The sequence below is a fragment of the Caretta caretta genome, chromosome 7 (genome assembly GCF_965140235.1).
Source record: "Caretta caretta isolate rCarCar2 chromosome 7, rCarCar1.hap1, whole genome shotgun sequence".
Classification (NCBI taxonomy): Eukaryota; Metazoa; Chordata; order Testudines; family Cheloniidae; genus Caretta; species Caretta caretta.
The window spans coordinates 95,268,660-95,292,283 of NC_134212.1; the positions used below are offsets into that span (position 1 = coordinate 95,268,660).

A 23,624-nucleotide genomic window follows, 5' to 3' on the forward strand; every position below is an offset into this window, starting at 1 on the left:
GTTGGGTTTGGAACTGGGGTCTGCTCAGAATCTAGTCTCAGTTTTGCCACAAACTTCATGTGTTAAGTTGTGCAAGTCTCATCTGTAAAGTGAGGATAATGGTATTTGCCTACCTCTCAAGAAACTTGCAAAGCTTAATTAAAGCTTGTGAAGTGCTTAGCTACTAGATATCAGGACAGTTAGGCACTTCAAGATTACATACAAATGAAAGGATTTCAATTAATTGAACAAGGCCACAAGCTACATATAAGCCTAGAAATCTAGTGGGTAAACTTTGGTTTCCGTATCCTATATCTACAAATTCCTAGAATGAGCAATCTGAAGTGGTGTCATCTACCTTTGGTTTTTGCCACTGCTGCCCTCACAACTAGGGATGGACAAGTGCCAGCTGAAGACAGTAAGCAGAAAGGAAGTGACTTATCAAGTGCTGAGATCAGGCCCTACACACCCTTTCAATGTCAATTTAACACTGAGTCAGGTGGCTCATATTGCCAGGACCTTTGGGGAAATTATATCCATGCCCATAATCCTGTAAATTCATACATTTAAACATGTGATTACAAAAGCCAACAAAATAAAAAGAGAAAGTCAAACAGTTGCCACTACCTAGAATAGTCCATTTTCCTTGTCCTGAACCATCTTGAAGGTATACAGTGACTCTGCCAAGACTACAGACCCATTATTTATGTTTGTCCAACAAGAGCATAATGTTTGATGTACTTTTACACATTAATTCACAGAATATTTTCATAACATAGAATCACAGCAGAGTAGGACTGGAAGGGACCTTGAAAATTCATCTAGTCCAGTCCCTTGCACTCAAGGCAGGACTATGTATTAACTAGACTGTTTCTGACAGGTGTTTGTCTAACCTGTTCTTAAAAACCTCCAATGATGGAGATTCTACAACCTCCCTAGGAAATTTGTTCCAGTGCTTAACTACCCTCAGTTAGGGAGTTTTTCCTTAATGTCCAACCTTAACCCCTTGCTGCAATTTAAGCCCATTGTTTCTTGTCCTATCCTCAGAGGTTAACAAAACCATTTGCCATCCTCCTCTTTGTAACAACCTTTTAAGTACTTGAAAACTGTTATGCCCCCGCCCCCCAGTCTTCTCTTTTCTAGATTAAAGAGACCCAATTTTTTTCAGTCTTTCCGCACAGGTGATTTTTCTCGCCCTTTAATCTTTTTTGTTGCTCCCCTCTGGAATAACTCCAATTTGGACACATCTTTCCTGAAATGTGGCACCCAGAAATGTACACAATACTCCAGCTGAGACCTTATCAGCATGGAGCAGAGTGGAAGAATTACTTCTCATGTCTTGCTTACAACACTCCTGTTAGTACATCCAGGAATTATGTTTGCTTTTTTTGCAACATCATTACAACGCTGATTCATTTAGTCTGATCTGATCCACTATAACCCCCAGATCCTGTTCTGCAGTACTCCCCCTAGGCAGTCATTTCTTATTTTGCATGTGTACAACTGATTGTTCCTTCCTAAGTGGAGTACTTTGCATTTGTCCTTATTGAATTTCATCCTGTTTACTTCAGACCATTTCTTCAGTTTGGAGGATATGATTACAATTCAAAATGATCTGGACAAAGCACTTGCAGCCCCTCCCAGCTTGGTATTGGCTGCAAGCTTTATAAGTGTACTCTCTAGGCCATTATCTAAATCATGTATGAAGATATTGAACAGAACCAATCCTTGGTTTATGTTGTAGATAAACATAGCAGATAGCTGAGAACCCTATGTAAATTAATCCACTAAAAAGAAAAGGAAAAAAACAACCCATCAGATTCAAAGCTACAATTCACTTTCATTTGCAAGATTAACAACATTCACCATATACTGTACATAATTTTTTCATTAAAATGGGTGCTCAATTACTTCAAAACAACTCATTCAGACACCTATATTTTTCTAAGAATGGGTACTCTGTAAATACCTGACATCTATTTTTTAGAAATCATTGTTTAATAGAGGGAATAAAGAGGCATATTTTATCAGAAATCCAGATGCTCTATAAATTTCTTACGAGCCTAAGATCAATGAAGATCAGACAAACAGACACAATGAGGAAGCAGCAAAGTTGATGGATAGGTTACTGGCCTAGAAATGAGGAGTCTTGGGTTCTATATCCAGCTCAACCACACTGACTTGCTGTGTGACCAGGACAGGATAGATCTGCACTAACGGGAAGAATCAGGGTTGTGCGGTGAATTAGGGTATTGTCTGTAGGACCCACTCCACCCCATCTCACTTGGAGAAAGGTGTATAGATAATGAGGCAAGGAACTGCAAGGAGAGAGGGGATGTTCTTATGCTTGAAGAAGGGGAATGCTACCCTAGAGAACTGGATGTTATGCTTCTCTCTGACACAGAATTCCTAGAAAATGCTGGACAAGTCATTGAAGCCAAATGTTTCACAAGTGGATACTAATTGTTTCTTCCTTATTTTCCTGAAAGTCCAACCTGAGGCCCAGAGTCTGACTTGCAAAGTATTGAGCACTTGCAAAGAGAAAGCAACATCAATGAAAGCTATGCTTTAAAGTGCTGTAAAGATGCTCAGTTTTCTGAAAAATTAGGTCCTTGGCATCTCAAGTTGGTCACCCAATATTACTGGATACTTGACAATTTTGGCCTTAATCTCTGGCCATTTGTAAAAAGTGGATAATTACTCAGATGCTAAAGTGATAAGCACCATAAAAGCTGTCCTGAAGAAGTTAATAATTCTTTATTCAGTGCAGGGTTTAGAAGGCATGTAGCAAAACAAGGCTGGGGTCACACACTGAAGGAGTATAAAAAGAAACAGTGGACAGCTGCTCATTCAGTGAGTACTCTCTCTCCTGTACATTGAATGAAGTCGAGGACCTGGGGAAAAAGTACTAAGTGATCATGTAGATAAAAACTTTATAATACTGCATATGCACTTATAAGTATTATAAGGGGTCAAATTAAGTGTGCATAAGCAACTTTAATTCTGGTATTTCATAACTTTTGAGTGCTTGACTTCTCAGGCTTAATAATGTTCTTTTAACATAGTATTTTATATGTATTGTTCATGTAGATTGAAAAGAAAGAGTGCACTTATCAGAAAATTGGTTTGTCATTTTAATTTAATATAGCACATGCTGCAAATGAAGACTTTGGACATAATCTTACCAAGATGAAAGTAGTGTGACAAAGCTCTATCCTTGCCTCTGTGGGTCCAGCGTTTCCTGGCGGATTTCGCTAGCCTCAGAGGTTCACTGTGACCCTCCACGTAACCCTTCTCTCTCTCTCTAGAGACAAGGGTCACAGTCTACTGAGCCATTTTCATCATAAGCAAGTGAGGGAGGGGAGGAGAAGTTATCCTTCCTTGCACAGTCTCTGTTGTCTCCCGGCCTCAGTGACTAATCAGGGGGCAAACGTGGGGGGGGGAGCCCGGGGCCACCCTCTACTCTGGGCTCCAGCCCAGGGACCCTAATAGTATCAGCTATGGTAGCTGACCTTTTAGAAACATGACATGTACAATTCCCTGGGCTACTTCCCCCACAGCAGCCCTCAGTTCCTCAAGCTACACTTCACCCTTACCTCAGGGCCTCCTTCCTTGTGCCGGATATGGTGTGTACTACTCAGTCTCTCCAACAGCACAACTTCCTCCCACAGCTCCTGACCTGCACACCCACCTGACTAACTGGGAGGCTTTTAACTAGTTTCAGCCAGCCCCTGATTGGCTTCAGGTGTCCCAATCAACCTAGCCTTCTCCCTGCCTTCTGGAAAGTTCTTAATTGGCCCCAGGTGTCTTAATTGACCGGGAGCAGCTGCCTGGTACCAGGGGTTTGTTTAGCCTGGAGCTAATATATCTATCTCCCACTACTTTTCTATAGCCATCTGGCCTTGCCCCGTCACAGTAGCTATAGGTTCTGGCGTAACAGTCCCTGAACAGCTGGAAGAATGGTAAATTTACATAGGAAAGGAAAGACACTGTCATCACCCTGCAACTAGGAGAAAGCAGGAGATTTTAAATTTTGCCTCTATGAAGAATTCTGTAAAAACCTGCCATGACAAGTTGGGGTGGTCAGATTTCCTTTTCTTATTTTTACATAGAGCTAGTGGTTCACATTTCAGGAGTAATATTTCCTCTGACACAATCTAATCAGATACTTTCTGCTTAGAAATTCAGGTCCTAAATATCTAAACTTGGAACAATTTTGCAGAAAGTTAGTGCACACATTTACCACTACTGTGCATGCAAATAAGTCTGTATACACAAATATGTACACTTCATTTGTTCATCCAACTGTGGTAACTCTGCATATTTATTGGGCATGCAGGTGCACACACCCGTGTGCCTACAGTTTTGAAACCGTTATACATCCTTACTTACCAAATTAGAAGACTTTATTTCATAAAGGGTATTTTGTTTACTAACAGGAATTCAAAGAGACTAAAAGGTCATTATTTGTCTACTCCAGATACCAAATTGCAAAAGAAGCAAAAATATTGATTTCACATTCTAATTGATTTCTGGAAGTAAACAAAAGTGCCTTTTGTATGAAGATTTAAGCTTAAGATAGAAGCAATTACTCTGTTGAGTACTACACTTAATGTAACAAGGAACAACAACATTATGTGACACCCATCATGCAGCACCCATAAAGGAAACTTAATTTGGAGAAAATAAATTGTGTGATTTCTGGTTCTGAGGAATATTAGTATGCAGAATAACTTTGTTTGCAATTTAAATGTGTTAGCTAAAGCAGTGTAAGTTTTAAAACATACACACTTAAAACCAAAAATACAGATACTATGTAACTGATAAATTCTGAGAATCTACCTGTTAAGTAGAGACAGGAAGTGATTTACCCGAAGTTTCCAAACTTTGGTGACTACAGTTAGGCACCTAAAATCCATCTACTATGTCATCCTACTTTAGGCACCCAAAAGTTTGGAAAGTTTTACCATAATTCCTTCTGCTGGTACCAAATATTACGAGTAAGAATGTTTAAAAAAAAATAATAATAATAATAATTAATAATAAAAATCCATTATAAATCTCCTGCACCCTATTTTCTAATACTTATGTGAAACTGTAGTAAATGTAGAAGCGTCACTGTTGCCCAGTGCTGATTAATAAGGTATGAAAATCAAAGCCTAACATTTAACTAACATCACAAACTACAAAAATTCATTTTTCCTATATATCTCACCCATATAAGTGCACAGGTTCATTGCCTTTCTACCAATGAGCACTCCACCCTCCGTCCAATCCAGTATCTTTGCCCATCTTCCTAGCACCTATTTGTGGATGTCCAGTACTCTCAAATTCACGAAGGCCAAAGCTGAGTTCTTCATGTCCTCTAAGACACCCCAACTGTTTCTCTCTCTCCCTGTGGACAACACCATGCTCCTAGTCATCCAGGGCCATAACCTGGATAAAAATCTTTGACTCAGCCACATCTATAGACCCAAATATTCAGGCCATGTCTAAATTTCACCCTTTCTTCCTATACAATCACTCTAAAGTCTGACATTTCCTCTTGTTTCACATAGCTAGTACTCTGTTTAAGCCCTCACCATCTGCATCTTTATTATCTTCCATTCTGGCACTGGTTACTAAAACCTTGTTTCTCTCAAGTCCATCCAAAATGCTGCTGCCAATATCACCTTCCTGGCTCATTGCTCTGACGACATTAGTCCTCTTAGAGCATGTCTACATAGCAACTAGACACTTGCAGCTGGTCCATGTCAGCCAATTTGGGCTCATGTGGTCGGGCTGCAGGGCTGTTTCATTGTTGTGTAGACTTCCAGGCTCAGGTTGGAGCCCAGCCTCTAGGACCCTGCAAGGTTGGAGAGCCCATCAATTAAGCAGTCCTGCAAAACCAAGTTGGCTGGCACAGGGCCAGCGGTGGGTTTTTCTTTGCCATGCAGAAATACCCTTAGAGTCCCTCCATTAGTGCTGTCCTTTGTTTTTTAAGGTAAAGTCTGTTTTAAGTATTCACAACATAGCCCTTCCCTGTCTTGCTGACCTAGTAGTGTATCAGGACACCAACTCCCAGCTTCACTCTGTCAACTCCCACCTTTTTCTGTGCACCAGTCAGCTTCCTTCCTTATGCATCCTGTATGCTCATGCCACCCCTAATACTCAGAAAAAACTTGCTAATATAACTTGCAACCACTACCCTATCCTCCTTCAGATCCCTCCTCAAGACTCACCTCTTTTAGAATGCCTACCAAACCCAGGATGCAGACCATAGTCAGGCAAGTAATGAGCAGTGACTGGCCTCTTTCCCCTTACTCTTATTAACTTCCCCATTTCTCATCCTACTACTACCTCCAATTTAAAGAAGAACTGCACCCCCCACCCCCACAAATTCACATGAACCTAACAAAGCAGAACTGTATGAGAAAATGAATACGTTGAAGAAACATTAAATCCCTAACTCCTTATTTGTCTGTTTTGTGCCATTTAGATTGAAGCTGTCTGGGGGCACGGATTGTCTCTTATCTGCGTCTGCACAACAACAACTAGCACAGTAGGGCCTCAGTCCCAGCTGGTGCCTTTGGATACTACCACAACATGTTTACTACCACCAGTCTCTGGACCACCAAAGTCCATGGAGTACTTGCTGGACAGCTGGCTAGTCGTATGGTACTGGCTCCTCTCAGTTATTTCCTGCTCCTATTCTTCACTAACAAAGTTAAAGAAGAGCTTTCCTGATATTTTTTTTCCCCTCCATATAATGAAATGCTGCGGTTGTCATAGGAATATTACATGAGAGGTCTGCAAGACCTCATTCACAAGTTCTGTTAAAATGCAGTCCACCCTATGAAAACATTTGAGAACCCCCAAACTATGCTATCCAACATTAAGGTTGAGCTGTCAAAATCATGATTTTATAAAAAGGCAGGAATATTAAGCATTTACAACACATACAGGAAATACAGATATTACAATAGACTTAGGCTAAAAATAGAAAACCTGTACATGCACAATGTGGCTGAATTATTGTTGCTGTAGAAACCTTAGTTTTTTCTTCTCCTGTCATTTTCCCTTTGAACTCAACTGCAAAACCTTATTTCATTTTTTCCCCCTGCATTTATCATAGCTCTGCTGGGACAATGACTAAAAATCAATCCCACTACTTTAGAGCAGAAACTATTTTTCCAAGCAGAGCCGTGTAGTAATAATTCATTCCTCTACCCTAAAGTGAGAATTCAAACCAAAAGACAGTTATGATTTAGCAAGTTCCCCACACCTTCTTCCTAGCAGTATGGGAGATTCTCGATTGTCACAACCTACAATATGGTCAACACACACACTGATAACTGGGAAAATCTATTAAATAGAACACATACCTGATTTGTCATCTTGGACCTCAAACTCTGCACCAGCAGATCCAAGAAGAGATGCTCCATGTTTTAATAGTCGACAGATATCAAACCTATCAAAACGCAGTCTATCACTGGCACATGAATCGTCCATAGGACTTTCTGAATCAGATTCTAGATAGAAATTAAAAATACACTTAAGGAAACCGTCAACACCAATGCTCTTTCACATGAGAAGCAGGGGCAAAGGTGGGAAAGAAATACACCCATTTAATTTGTGAGTTTAAAGGCCTCATGGAGGGAAGAATCTACCTGCTGCAATCCAACTGAGTCAATAAAAATATTCGTCTAAATACGTTGCCTTGATGATGCTTATGCTTGATTTTCAGACCTTAGGTAGCTGTGCATTTACATGCCTACTTTGTGCAAACTGATTTGCAGACTCACGGGGCTGATAAATCCTGATGTGCTCACAGATTGTGTACTTCAAACACAAATGTGCACCTACCCAAGGTCGAAAAAGTAGATCAATTATTTGCTTCCCTAATTGAAATTACAAAATCTTGCTCATTTACAGCCCAATGTGCTTTATTAGGAAGTTTATGTACCCAAATCAAAATTAGTACAGTCTATTTTCTTCACTTTACACACAAAAAAAGTCTTGTGCTTTTGTAACACACCTAAAAGACAGAAGGGAGAACTGACTTGTCCAATAATTGTATTTAGCATTCAGGTAAAAGAACCATGATAATACAGCACCATTACACTGGGCCACCAAACATCAGTAGGATCAAATAGCTTCACGAACTCCAAAATTAGAGACACAGTACATACAGACCTGGTTGTTAGTAGTTTTAGCCTTACAGGGCTTTTATAGAAAACTAACTGGAGATGTTCAGGAAATATCTGGCCAAAGCAACACAATAACAACACATGACTCCACCTTCTAGCAGGCAGACATGTTCAGTGGTGTAAGAGTGCAAAGTGGGGAGGCGGAGGGGGAAGTGTTTGCAGTAGGCTTCAAACACCCAACTGACAGTAAAGCTTTAAGGATTAATGGACTTCTGCTTTTTCAGTAAGGTAGGCGCTTTATTATCCCACCTGTTTTATAAAAGAGAAGGAAGGATATTTTCTGGGGTCTAGAACATGAGCTGAGCAGTCCTGATGAAATCCTAGGAGAAGCCAAACTTATGCAGAAGTTTTGGTGGAATCTTATGTTGTTATCCTTGTTAATAAAGCCAAACCCCATTAAGAGGTTGGGTATGGATTCTGTGTATGTCAGGGAAAGGCAACGTATGGCATGCGTGCAAAAGGTGGCACGCAAGCGGATTTTCAGTGGCACTCACAATGCCCGGGTCCCAGCCACCGGTCGGGGGGGCTCTACATTTTAATTTTAAATGAAGCTTCTTAAACATTTTAAAAACCTTATTTACTTTACGTACAATAGTTTAGTTATATATTATAGACTTATAGAAAGAGACCTAAAAACGTTAACAATGTATTACTGGCACACAAAACCTTAAATTAGAGTGAATAAATGAAGACTCGGCACACCACTTCTGAAAGGTTGCTGACCCCGACATATGTAGCATGCAGACTGCTTGTCAGACAATCTTTTCCAATCTGCTTTACAAGTTTTATACCAGAGTAAGTGTACATTAGAGTGATCATCAACTATACATAGTTCACTTAAAAGCACCTTGTTTTGGTCTTGGAGTTGGCTTCCACTCTGGTACATTTTTCACTATTGCTTCAACAGCCTGGCCAGCTGCTATGCGAGTATCCCAATTTGTACTCCTTAAGTATATTAACACCTTTAAAGAAAGATTTGAAAATTAGTTATCTAAACCTTGAAATAAATTTTAATTTCATGAGTACAGCAGCCATCCAGTGCTCTGGACGCTGTACAAGATCATTTTAAATGCAATGGATCAAAAGGCTCCATTTAAAAGACAGCGGGGACAAGGAAGAAACAGTGAGAATACACATTGCTTTATTATCAATAGCATTCATGCTACTCAACAAGAAGCACCAATGATAATCTAGTACAACAAACTCAAACAAGTAGTTAAAACACAGTTGTGTCCCATCATTCTAATTCAACTTAGTCTAGATTTTAAAAAGTAGTATTTTCTCAGAGCACTGAGAAAAGTACGCTCAATGCACAATTTTTTGCCCAAGGAGGCCAACATGGGCTGTGATAGCATACACTTCTCTACACCAATACCATTATGCCTCAGCCCCAGAAAGGACTCTCTTTTGGTAAAAGTGGAATAATATTCATGACTCTGGCCACTCTGATGATAGCATCAACTGTGGTATAGATACCCATTCAATAAAAACAGAGATGAGATCATTCTGATGCCACTACTGTCAGACAAATACTACTTTTGGTGGTTCTGTTTGTTTCTTTTTTTAAACTGGATTTGGCCAGATTAAAATCTAGAAGTAATGAAAGTCTCTATTTCATTTCTAGTCCTTTAAAATCATCTAGCCTGCTACTAATCACTTTTTAACCCTACAACACATAGATCAACTAAGTTTTGAACTAATGATGCAACAGCGGGAAACTGAAAAGAGTTAAGTTTCTCTTTCCAGATTACAGCAAATGTTGAACGAAGTAGGAATTAATCATATCTAGAATACACAGTGAAAACCAGTCTTAAGTGACACGCTAAAGGCTGATAAATTAGCTGTTTAATGGAAGTGGTCTTCTAATTAAGAATGAAGCAGAATAGTATTCAATATATTTAGGGGATTCTTTTAGGTGGTCTCCTAAAAAACAGGAGACTGACAAATAAGGCTTCCTTGTAGTATCAAAAAAATAAATCTAGTTTTATTCTCACTTTAATTCTCTATTTGGCAAGGCTCTGATGTTATATTAAGAAACAAATGCTTACTTTAGATAAGAGATTATTCAGTTCATGGGGATGGAGTTTCACCACCTCCCCAAGTTGCTGTGCAGCTGCTTTTCTTGTTACCGGTGTGGTACCAGTGTCCAGTAAAATGAAGAGACGATCAAGCCTACACATATGAAAAAAAATGCTACGTGATTATACTTGCAGAATTTGATTGGCTCACTCCATTAACATAATCCCATTAAACCGTCCAGCACACTTGACAATTTGAGGGGAGTTGGTTGCTTGGGGACTGACAAGATATAGACCAACGGATCTGCAATTATGGTTTTTAGTAATAAAAGTTTACTCATTCTGAAAGAATTTGTAATTGAGAATAAACCAGAACATTGATCAAATCCAAATCCAAAATGGAATAAAAATCTTTCATTACAAAAGTTACAGTTTATCCACTTTTTATAAAGTTCCACAAAGTTGTAATCATGATCAACTAGTTGTTCATCTCAGAACAGGATGGAAATTCTCTATTTCAGGATAGAAATACCTTTTAACTTCAGTAACACTTTACATCCCAACAGTGATATGGAGAAGTGCTATTACACGAGTGCATTTGGACAAGACTCCAGTAGAAATAACCCTAATATTCGACATTAAAATTTTTGCTGGAAATGCAGATTTATAATCCATTATGTCAAGTTCTGCCTTTCTTTTGGATACCAGTTTTGTCATCAATTCTCATTCTTCCCCTAGCTGAGTAGCCAGATGTGTAAGCATCAAGCCAATAGAATCTTTGAGGTACTTTTGTCAAACAGAGGAGTAACAGCACGACAAGTATTGCGCAACATGAGGTCTTCTGTATAATACTTTACCTCACTGTTAGCAGAGACATCATGATGGCAACATTTAAGGCAAAAAGATTGGACTTTGTAATAAGTAGTTTTCTTTATGAAACTTTCCTACAGTAATTTTTCATAAATGGAAGTGTTTGTGATTTACGAATAAGTTTTTTTTCTAATTGTGAAGCAAATCAATGGATCTCTTTGCCAAGGGATGTGACTCCATCACCACTTAGAGCAGGGATTGGCAACTTTTGGCATGTGGCCCGCCAGGGTAAGCCCCCTGGGGGGCCAGGCCGGTTTGTTTACCTGCTGCATCCGCAGGTTCGGCCGATCGCAGCTCCCACTGGCCGCGGTTCGGTGCTCCAGGCCTCTGTAACACCTATGTTTGTACAGACAGAACTAGACCCCAGTGAGAGACTTGTGTTCTTGAAGCTATGAGATCAGGGAAGGTCTAGGAGAATGATTTTTCCCCCCCCCAAGCTGCAAAACTTAACAAAGGGGGAACATTCTCTCTCATCCCCCTCTAACCCCATTATCCTCCTCCCAATTAAGTTATGGCAAAAAAAAAAAAAATCCCTCCCGCCCCCAAATCAATTGACATCAATGGAAGGAAGATTTCAGCTCAACTCCCACTGAAACCAGTGGGCATAGGACTGATCCTGAAGCTAGACACCACAGTTGTTAATAACTAAGGGTATGTCTTCACGTGATCTATCGGGATCGATTTATCGCATCTAGATGAGACGTGATAAATCGATCCCCGAATCGACACCTGTACTCCTCCTCAGCAGGAGGAGTAAGCGGATTTGATGGGGGAGCCGCCGCGGTCGACTCGCCACTGTGAGGACAGCCAGGTAAGTCGAACTAATACTTCGACTTCAGCTATGCAAATAGCATAGCTGAAGTTGCGTATCTTAGTTTGAACCACCCGCCACCCAGCGTAGCCCAGGCCTTAGCCCGATTACATCTGGTTTTCTACTTTGATAGCACCGAAGCATTTCTGAGCTAATGGGAAGACAAACTTGAGACACTACTAAAAATTTAAAATCAGAGTAATCAACTATTTGCAATGCAAACCAAAATCTGAAAAAAAAAGTTCTCTTGAAACTGCAGACATTTTTTTGCCTTCAGAATAAAGCAGGCAATGGTAAGGACAAACCAATTTTCCAAACCAACATTGAAGTGGAACTAGAAATACAGCTTTCTAATGGAATCTGGTTGTAACCTCAGCTATGAGGAGGCAACCTAATATATATAACAGCACCATAAATGTACAATAGAACTCTCCCCCAAAACAGCTCACAGTTTAAATACACAGGTACATCACCACTTGTGATTATAGCTGAAATTCTCAACCGAACAGGAGGGTGTTGTGTTTTTCTCAGAAACGAAGCCTTGAGTGTGAGCAGGCAACAGAGATAAAAGGAGTACTTGGGAACTAAACTTAAGTGGCACAGAGATAGAAATAACAGCAAAGATATTTCTGAATTGCTTTGAAAAAAATAGAATTTTATATACATAAAAATAAAAAAAATAATGGAAGTGGCCTCCCTCTACAGATATCTTAATTTTAACATAACTGCAGTCCATCTGCCTACATCCACTCACAATTTAATCATTTCCTTCATTTGCCATCCGTAAACCATTGTCTGTGCAACTGTAGTGGCTGCTACCTTCTTCCCCAAAGACATCTGAATTTCAATGGTAGAACAAAAAGAAAAGGAGCACCTTGTGGCACCTTAGAGACTAACCAATTTATTTGAGCATAAGCTTTCGTGAGCTACAGCTCACTTCATCGGATACAATGGTAGAACAGTCATCATCCCTTTATGTGTTTGCACTTAAATAAAAAGTGATGTTGTTTATAGCACAGTAAATTAAGTCAAGCCCTTGTTCACTTCCCTGAACTTGTCAGGTATCTCTATTTGTTCTGCGACAGCTGATTTAATACTTGTTTAAAAAGTATCTATAAGAAAGGAGGATGTTCAAGTGTTAATAAAATGAAAGTTTTGTAGATTCTGCTTTCTTACTATAAATACATTCTGAGGAAAGAAGCCCACAATCTTTAAAGTCCTTTGTTTTTGGAACTGTATGAGTCCCCTTCCGTGCTTCTTTGTTGCTTTTTGGAGTACATGGCACCTTAAGTAGCTTCTAAAATGGTATGATTTTAGAGAAATGTGTAGTCACACAAGGGTATCAAGCAAAAACCAAAGGAATCCACAGGCCTCCCACAAAAAATAAGATGCAGGATATGTGGTTCAGCACACGGCAAGTAACAAATATTTTAGAGTAAGCGTTTAGCAGTTGCCTTTTAAAAACTTTAAATACTGATAGGGACACAAATACATCCACTATGCATGCTGCCTAAAAATAACCCATTGCAGTGCCTATATTTAATGTTACATGGTTGTTATTCAGGTCTTAAAAACAGTGCTAAAATTTAGTACGCTTTTATGAGACAAGGAGCACATTTTTCCCCCTGTAAGTTTCACCCAAATAAATTGAGCCATTTTCAAGTATAGAAGGAGTGGGGAGAAAGCTTTTTTTTTTTTTTTAAATTGACTAAAAAGCAGGAAGAGGATAGAAACTTAAGTTTTGTAGGAATACAGTTCTGAGACCATAAATGTGCCTTTTATGTCCTGGTGAAAATTTGATATGGCCAAGTTAAAGAGTTTTAAGAAGTCCTATTTAACATAGGATAAAAACAAATGAAAGTTTTCACAAAATTGATGTCTGCACATTCAATGTAATCCTGAGACATGTAAATGTAATTGATTGAAATTTCATTTTTCATAGGTTGGGGGATTGTGGAATATAAATGACTATTTGTAGAGAGAGAAATAGAAATGTATGGAATGAGGCAAGCCTCCTTACTTCACTGCTTGCACATTGTGTCATAACAGAACATATTCTGTTGCGATCTTCCAAACAGTTTAACATAACTAAGTTAGGCACAAAGTCGTCAATTTTACGTAATGAAACAGGGATCACATGTTTAAAAAGGGATAATAATTAAAGACTGCTGTAATGCATAAGCACAGGCAGCCTTAACTCTGTCATTTCCTTACTTTTTACTATTCCACTGTACAACCTTAACTGTATTTAAAATATTTTTATAATTATAACTTGTATATGGCAGACATGTATATACATAGTGTATCCCCAAGCTAGCATGATACTTTGCAATCAAATAAGTAGGGAAGATCCCTGCCTCAAGAAGCTTATTTTAGGACCTGAGCCATGTCCCATTTAAGTGACTATAATTTGTCCCCCTGCCTTAATGAGAAATGAAACAGGCCTTTAAGGTGAAGTCCTGCAAAGACATACAAGAAGTTTTACTGGCCTCTAAAAAGAAGTTGTTGTATGGGTAACAAGCTGCAGAACTAAGCCCTAAATTGAAAGACAGACCATGAAGAGAGGGATTTTTGGGGAGTTGGAAGAAGTCAAAAGTAAACAGGAAGGGAGTATTACTTCAGGGCAATCACACAGATACCCATCTCACAATGGAAAGCAGAAGGTATAAAGAGTTTAGTGTATTTCTTGTCCAACACACAAAACATCTACTGAAAAGAAATGTAAGTTACTTGTTTTAAGGCTTTGAAGTAGTGTTTTGAAGGAATATATAAGAAGAGTAGTTGCCTCATTCAGAACTCTGGCAATCTAAAACCTCTTCAGTGTTAGAACTGGACATTCCTTATTAAAACAAATAAGGTGATTCCTTTACATGTAAAGCGCACACACACCCAAAATGCTACAATATACAATGTAGCTGACAGAGAAAAACAGACCCTTCTTAGAACTATAAATGCAATGCAAATTTCATCATTTACGTACTTTCTATCTCAGAAAGCACCTTCAGAATTAACTGAAGCATATGTATGACCAATTACGTTGCAAAAGTTAGAGAAGAGCAACAAAATGACACAATAGTATTAGAACAGGGCTTCAAAAATGTATTAACACCTAGTAGCCAGAGACTGATACAAAAGATATACCAGCAAAATCTATTGGCAACACCCTGGTGAGAATCCCAGCTCTAGCTGCTGGAATTCCTATCAGGGTTCTAGCCTTGGATCCTGTTCAGGAGTTTCATCTTTCGTATCAGTCTTTGACTAGGAGGTGTCTGAGAAGTTTCACATCTCCTTGCTGTTATATGGGGGGTGGGGGGTTAGTTCCACTGCTCTATCCTTTTACCAACTGCCTGAGGCTAGTGCCAGGCAGTAGTGTTCTTCCACAACTCTAGCAGTCTTCATTAGTAAGATTTTAGTACTAGAGTGCCTGCCTATGCTGCTCTTTAGCTTTCCCAAGCAGCAATACTAGTAGAGTGGAACTGACAAGACTCAGGTCAGTTTTATTGTTATTTTAAAGCTTGGGGGTATTGATGAAACTAATCAGAATCCCACCAATATAACTTTCACCAATACCTGCAGGCTCTTCAATGGCAATCAACTTGACCCCAGTCTGTCAATTTCACTCTACTACTGTTGCTGCTTGGGAAAGTGAAGAGCAGCAGCAATGAAACTACATGCAAACTTGAAAAGACAGCAGTGCATACATTCACATTTGGAAGGTTCTCTGCTGGAATTTTTTTTTTTAAAGTAAATTTATATACTGCCAGAACTGATAACCCCATTAACACAATGTTTCTACAAGCACATGGATTTTTCAGGCCTTTACTGGAGGCTTTGAGTTACCTTGAGACAGAGATAAATATAGACAGATTGTTAACGATATACAGGTTTGAAATTTTAGATGTTTATGATCCCACAGCAAGGTTGCCTGTTCTTAGGAACTCTTATATAACACAGCCTCACACCTTATAAAGGCTTGCCAGGACCAGCATATGAACCACTCTCATTCTCAGGGACTTTACTATCATGATCATCCTCAGTAACTATTCAGAATATTGGTCCTGTATTATGGTCCCAATTTTTGTGTGGGGGGGGGCTGGAAGAGGGGGTGCAACTGAAGGATGCTATACTGAAAACCCAGAAATTGGGGTCTTATTTACTGACCAGGTACAGCACAGGCAGCTTGTGCTTCTCCACACTTGCTTATTAAAATGCTTCACATTTTCTCCAGTGAGGTAAGAAAGTATTTCAAATGAACACAACTAGAAATCTAATCAATTTCATGAAGTGAGTTAAAGATAGGGGCAAGTATTATACCTGTTAGAAAGTCATTCTGCCACTTTTTTTGATTTTACTATCACATTTTCCTATTTTAAAAAGGTTTCTTCTCCCCTCCCAGCGTAGTGCAGATTTTCCCATTATTCTGAGGGGTAACTGACTGACTAAGCAGAAGAAACAATGGATGATATATAAAGTGTTTTTGAATATACAAAAGGAAATGAAAAATAGGTTCCCTCTAAAATTTTTAAATTAGAGTGGCTCTTTGGTGGGATTTTTTAAAAAACAGCTTAAATTTAACTTTAGTTAAATACCTTAATTAACTTTTTAGCTGGCAGTGTCCCCTTTCAATTTTGATGTCAACACACACTTTAGACACCGCTGAAATCTGGCAACAATACTGAATATAGTGTCCTTTTTGCAGTGATAGTGGTTTGTGATGTGAAAATGTTCACTAGGCAACCTATAATCACAAAGACCACCAAAACCATCACCACATCATAATGACTGTCACCATAACAGGGGGCAGGTTTGAGCAAATGACTTTAAGGTGAAAGGATTTGCTGTATCCCATTATTAATCCCTGTCTTGAGCCACCCAGTTCTACGAGTTCCTAATTCCTTTCTCAAGCAGGGGTTCCTACCATGCTCACATTTGTGTACAAGCCTAGTGAGAGAGAAGAGGAAGAACAAATTTCTTGCTATCGCACTGGTTGTTTCTAAGAAAGAATTCTATTACCCAGATACACTGCCCTGTACAGCTAATGGGGAAGGAGACGTCAGGGAGAGAAGAGAATTCCCATCAAATTATCCCTGTTCAAGGCTTATTCTTGGAGATTGGAGAAGGGAGCACTGTAGCAACATGTGTTTGTCTCCTGAGAGGAAGGCTATCTTGCCTAAACACCCATTTGTACTTATTCTTGGGGATGACATCCATTGGGTAGCCCCTACTTGTCTGTGTATTATTTCAGGAGATATGGCACATAATCTGTGTTTTACTTTTGTTATGGGGCTTCTGCTACTTTGTTTTAAATAAATAAATCCAAAAAACCAAGACAATGAAATAAACAGCAGACTCTATAAAGATTCTGCCACAAACAAAATTTCTAGAAGACAGTAGACTCTGGTGATACACACCACCACTCATCCAATAGCATGGACTAATATCCAAAAATCCATTTCCTTCATTCCATAAGTGCTAGCCATGTTTTTATTATTATTTATTTTACAAAGCAAATGCGTCTTAGCTATAGTAGCATTATAAGATCCTAATCTGGTTTTGACAAAAAAATGTTTACAGATTCTCACCATCCGTCCAGAGTTTAGTTTTGACAAGCCAAGATTTTAGGAAGGTTTTTCCATTCAACCACCATTCAAAGCTAATCTTCACATTTACAGCAAGGTACTTGACAATCTTATTTTTGAAGTATAGGAAAATATAAAAGCAAATCAGCTGCAAACACAGGAATAGGATTTCATTTTGAAATAAGGTTCTAATACTAAATTAGCCAGAAACTTCCCTAAGACTATTATCCTAGACAGATATTAAGTCAGCCAGACTTGTTTCCACCCCCTCCCCCCATTTATAGTTAAAATTGAACAGTAATCTTGGTTCTTTAATACATATCTAAAAAACATACTTTTAACCACAACTATCCACAGGGAGAGTTCAGATCTCTAAGATAAATGAAGCTTGTAAAGACCATAACACTAAGCAACCAAACCTAATGTAATCAACACCAACAATTTATATATTCATACAAGTTCGAAAGGAAAACAGGCTGAAATTTCTGGGTTCAGAAGTGAGAACTCTTGGAAACATGGTTTTCTATTGTCAGGTGTAATACAGACTGCTACAATGCTCCTGTTCTTATATTTAACTTCAAGGAAAGGTCACTTGTCAGAATAAGAGTTACTGTATATGATCTGCATTGTGTGATGTTTCTGCTATTATAAGAATGTGCTGAGGCCAAACTTATACAGTATCACTTTTGCATGTAGACTGAAACATTGGAGACAACAGGGACAGCCAAACTGTTACAAGTGTTTCAAAATATGTAGTTCCTTTGCACTACTGGCTCTTGAAGGGATTCCTTACCAACTTTTCTTGGACTGTCTCTCACAAATACTCCACTACTTCTGTATACTTGTCTACACAGGGAACACATTCGATTACAAGCATTTGAAGCTTGGAACAGAAGTAAATCCTCATTTTAGGCCAGGCTTTAAAATACATATCTACTGTTCAGCTAATTCTTAATATTCCAGGTATCTGCAACATTGCAAATAAAGTAATTAGGATAATTTTTGTGTAACAGAAGAATTATTTACAGTGACTGCCCCCAAAATAAAGGGATTATAACACTGCTGTGTTGGAAATGACATGTGGCATCCGATAGCAAAATTTCACTGCAAAAGGTAAAATAATCTCCTAGTGCTTTAAATTTTGGACAAAATCCCAATACAAAACAATTGTTTTGAAGGGAACAGTAGAGAACATAACCAAAAAATTGTCATGAAACATTGTCAACCTCAAAGCTTCTCATGTCAAATCAAATGGCCTCACTGCTCTTAGAAACAAAAACACCCATATTGCAGGCTTGAATTCATGTTTCACAACAGCTTTCAGTGGTGAATGAAATTCACATATTCTAATAGACCAGATGATGTATGGACAAAGATATGAACATCACTACCTACTTAATGTACATCTTTTGATTAGGATCCACTTTTGTTACAGAAGTTTTAAAATGTAGAGGTACCATCTATGTAGATTATCCCCAAATCTCATCACCACTGTCAAAACATCTAGGTAATGGTTAGAAGGGGGGGGGGGGGGGGGAAGCATCCTGTTGTGAAGTTTTTCTGTGTTCAAAGGATGATTGAGATTCATAGGCAATTTTATAATACACAAATATTTTACTAAAGTTGTATAATTAAACACTTTAAACCCCAGCACACCCTGATTCACATATGTTAAATAGATACCACCTAGGAGCTAGGATTCCCTAATCATTTCTTGGTGTGGAAGTCTATGGTTTTATTATTGGTATACTAGGAGGCAGACAAAGCAAAGTGGTTCCTGTCAACTCCCGAGGCCGGCATCATCGGTGCCAATACACTGGTGGGCTACTTTGATGTGGCAGGATTCCACCAGCCTTCGGCACGAACACTTAAGGGTGGCCTGTACATCCTTTGACAGTGCGTATAAGATCTTGGGTGGGGAAAAAACCCTTATCGCAGGAAGGAGGGGTCTGGGTCCACACGCCCTTTACTGAGCTAAGGGCTTCGGTCTGCTCCTGGGGCTGCAGTTGCCCCGGGCGGTGGACATGCTATGAACTGAGCCCGCGCTCAGGGCCATGCAGCAGCACCAGAAGCACACGGGAGGCCGCAAGTGGCGCATGCTGCTGGGCAGGAATAATGCCCCGCTGGGGCCTCAAGAGGTTAAGGAGGCGATTAGGAAGCGGGAGCGAGTCACCTCTTCAGCCCCACACACCAGAGGCTGCCTTGGGGACTGAAGTCCATGGGCCGCCGCCCTCTTCCCCCGCCACTCCGGGCTTATACCGACCTGGAGACCGCCATAGCCAGAGGGAACCTGGGCCGGGTTTGATGAGAGCAGCGGGTGGCAGGCGGGGGCCGCCGTTGCTCTCCCAGGAAGGAGGATACAGGGGCCTGGCCTAGGCCTCTCAGGCTCCACACTCCGACCTCGGCCCCAGCGGATAACGATGGGGAGCGGCTGAGCGCGTTGACTGCCGGCGGAGTCCCACTGGCCCCCGGGGGTGGTGGCAGTGTGGGTGGTAGCAGTGGAACGGCCTCAAAGCACCGGTTAAAGCTTCTATTCGCCCATCGCTGGGGAGAAGCCCAACGCCTGATTTTATAGGAGCAGCCATCTTGTATTTATTCCCTTCCTCCATGATAGCCGCTTCCTCATTGGCAAAAGCGGCGAGCCGCAGCCAATGGGAACAGTGCTTCTAAGAGTGGCGAGGGAGGGAGCGTAGAGTTGGGGGATGGGGCTGAGTAGACTCTACCATGGAGCTTGCCGCGCCTGCTGGGGGAGGGGGGAGCGGGCCATACCATTTACATAGCTGTAGAGGGAACACTACACAACGGATCGTACCCGTTTGCGTGGGGGGAGAGAATATCCCCAAAATGTGTCAGGCACTTTACATCAACCCCATAACTTCAACTGCAGCGTTCTCCGTGGGGCTAGAGCGGGAAAGGTCACTTCCCCGTCCCCCGACTGCAGTGGCATGACCCCTCGTCCCCACAACTTCTGCTGGCACTGTCTACAGCGCACGCTAAGCGGCAGGAGCGTGGCAAGCCCACAGGTACTACAACTCCCAGCATGCATTGCGCGCGCCCGAGCTGGTGGGCCGCGTGCGCTTGGCCCTTTGCGGAGGGACGGCGGGTGCGCGGCGCCGCTGTTAGGTAGGGCCGCGTGCTCGGGGGCCCACTGTGGCAGCGGCCGGCGGCTGTTCGCTTCTGCCTGCTCGCTCTCTGAGGGCGGCTCCTGAGCTGGTGGGTCCTAGCGCTGGGGACTGCCTCCCGCCCGTGTCCTGCTGTCATTACTACTCTACCTACTGCCCGCCCTTCAGTGGCTGAGCAGCTCCAGCAGGGTCAAGGGAGGTAAATCCTTCCCACCTTCGACATTTAGAGGGCAGCTGGTGGCTATGGGGAAATCAAACAGTTTATAGAAATACGTCCAGCTAGTAGTAAGATACTGATGTATGCTCACCCCACCTCCCACAAACAGGTGGGTATTACACTGAAAAATAGAGGCTGGGATACAACAACAAGACCTCTTAGATTTACTTACAATTATTTATTAACCTGCAACAGTTCTCAAAGTAGCCGGGCCACGACTGAGTTTCCATATCTGTAGCTCATTCCACTCCCTTTACAAAGAGGAATTACATTCTAAATGCCACAGGTAAAATCAGAGCTGTATTTGATATTCAGCTATACTAAATTGCATTTGTCGTCCATGTAATACAAACTCACACTCTTCCCCAAGCTTTCTTTTAGCAAATTAAGTACCATGTGAAACAGAACCAGTTTTAAAGGCTACTATGACTCCGCCCAACAGTCTGCACCACCAATCATAGCTCTTTTTTTGCCTGTTATAATTTATTCGTCTTAATATCTGGGGTAGATTACTAAACCTTTCCTCAGGTGCCTACTATCAGCCTCACATAAGGTTTGCTAATTTCCAAGATTTCCACCCACAACCTCCTTTCTAAAGAGAGATACAACATTTGCTATCTTCAATCCTCTGGTATAGCATATAATTTAAATAACAGAGTGCATATTTTTCTAGCAGCTCAGTCACTTTGACCCAGGTCCTCAAAGGTATTTAAGCACCTAACTACAATTGAACTCAGTGGGAATTAGGCACATGAATACCATTGTGGATCATCTGGGCCTTTATTCCTGGATTCCATTAGGACAAGACTGTCAGAATACGATCTAGTCCTGGTGACTTAGTGCTCTCAATTTATCAGTTTGTTTTGGCACCTCCTCTATTGATATCATAGTCTCCAATGATACGTCATTAACTGAAAAGACTTGGTTTGAGATAGGTAGCTGCAGTGTAGCATGATACAAATAAATCATGTAGCATCTCTGCCATGTACTGATCATCCTTAATTGCTCCCTTTACTCTCTGATAGTCCAGCCGGCCAACCCATTTTCTCACAGGCTTTCTATTTCTGACATACCTAAAGAAATCTTGTTATTTATGTTTATTGTCAGATTGTATGCTCTTCAATTACCACATAGCATTCCTAATTTTTATTTATGTTTTACTTGGTGTAGTTTACGCTCCCATCTATGACTTCACTAAAGATGGATTTCCATTTTTTTTAAAATATCTGTTTAGTTTAAGTAACCTTTAGTTATGGCTATTTAACCAAATGTTTTTCTTGTCTTTCTGCTCTCTTTGTTTAGAGGTATGTTTATCTTCTGTCACTCAGCTGGTCTACATGCTGAATCTATAGCGAAGACTACACCAAAAAGTTAAGATGACCCAGCTGTGTTGTTCAGGGGTGTGAAAGCTGACCTAACTGGTTTAGATAGTGCGAGGTTGATGGGAAGAATTCTGTGGACCTAGCTACTTCCTCTCGGGGAGATGGAATAGGTACAGCAACAGGAGAACCCCAGCACTATGTAGTGTTGTAAGTGTACATATAGCCTAAGAATTTTAATTGCCTCATTTTTGACTTAAGGGACTTTTTGAATAGTCTCATCATTTTTTTCAAATGCCATTTTAAAAAGTACTGTGAAGAAGTGCTAGTTTCTGGTACAGTCCATGCCTTGAGGATATGGAACTCATATTGTGGTCACTGTCATTTAGTAGCTTATCTATGGTTACTTCTAGAACAGACTTCAATGTGTTACTTATGACTAAGTCAAAAATAGTCTCTCTTCTTGCATGCTGTAAAATCAGCTGTTTCAAGAAGTAATGTTTTAATGTGTTGAGAAATTGCTTCACTAAATCATGTCTGATTGGGATGTTTGATCAGTTTTTTGTGCAGTAAATGAAGTTATTCATTATTGCTATTTCATTAGATTTAGTTGCCTCTGATCTCCCTCTGCATTGTACATTCAACAGGGTTTTCCTGATTAGGAGACTGGTAGTGTAACCATACTTGTAGATTTCTATTGCTTGGGATTTTACTCCATGATCCTTGCCAGCCAGAAATTTTATCTCATTAGATTGTATGGAATCTTCTAGAAGTAAAAAGATTGCCTCATCAGTCCAATTTGAGATTATAATAATACATTCCATCATGTTTTAATGTATGCCTGTTATGTCAAGGTTCTATTCCATTGCCAAGCATTCTAGTTCACCATTTTTTTGTATTTAAATGTCTTGTATTACTATATAGGTATTCTAGGTTTAATTTTTGGCCATAAGCCTGTTGTTATTAAATCTCTTAATATGTTGTTGTTCCAGAATTTACCTCCATGATCTCCATCTGTTTCCCCTCCAGCTCAGCTCTAATTTCTGTCCTATTCTTTACCGGATGCAGAAATACCTTGTTGTTGTTGTTGTTGACATCCCTAGCACATGTCTTTGTATGATCTGGGTACTCCTCCACCGCGTCAAGCTTTTACTCCAGCTCTTAATTTAAATAATATCCCCAAACGTGTGCAGAGTTCCGTGCCAGAAGTCTGGTTCATCTCTTGTGTATAGGTGTTCACTTCTCCGAAAAGTTTCCCATTGCTTAATAAATTTAAACCCACCCTCTTTATATTTCTCTCCCTGATCCATAACTAGGGCTCTTAGAGGGTTTAATAAATACTTAATAAAGGTGCCACTGATAGCTCCTCCACTGTTTGTGTCAGCAAGGGTACTAAATTATATTTACGTAAATCAAGCATGGTTTTTATGAACTCTGAACTTTTATGAGCCTTACAGTATCAGCCCACATGGATAAGCACAATATCATGGAACTTTCTGACAACTGGTCTGGAGTTCTTT

The 23,624-nt window shown here is 40.2% G+C and overlaps 1 protein-coding gene across 4 annotated transcripts in view; it reads right to left on the reverse strand.

Annotated features, from left to right (window-relative positions):
- Positions 1-20,034, reverse strand: part of BTAF1 (B-TFIID TATA-box binding protein associated factor 1) — a 97,008-nt gene extending 76,974 nt beyond the window's left edge. For 2 of the 4 annotated variants that reach the window (XM_048858565.2, XM_048858563.2), the window contains exons 1-4: positions 19,710-20,034; positions 10,217-10,340; positions 9,016-9,130; positions 7,344-7,490 (exon numbers count right to left, since the gene is read on the reverse strand). In XM_048858565.2, coding sequence (XP_048714522.1) covers positions 7,344-7,490; positions 9,016-9,130; positions 10,217-10,340; positions 19,710-19,723 — 400 coding nt within the window. In that variant the 5' untranslated portion in view covers positions 19,724-20,034. The other 2 variants (XM_048858564.2, XM_048858562.2) reach the window with 1 other exon arrangement.
- Between the last annotated feature and the right edge of the window lie 3,590 nt (positions 20,035-23,624).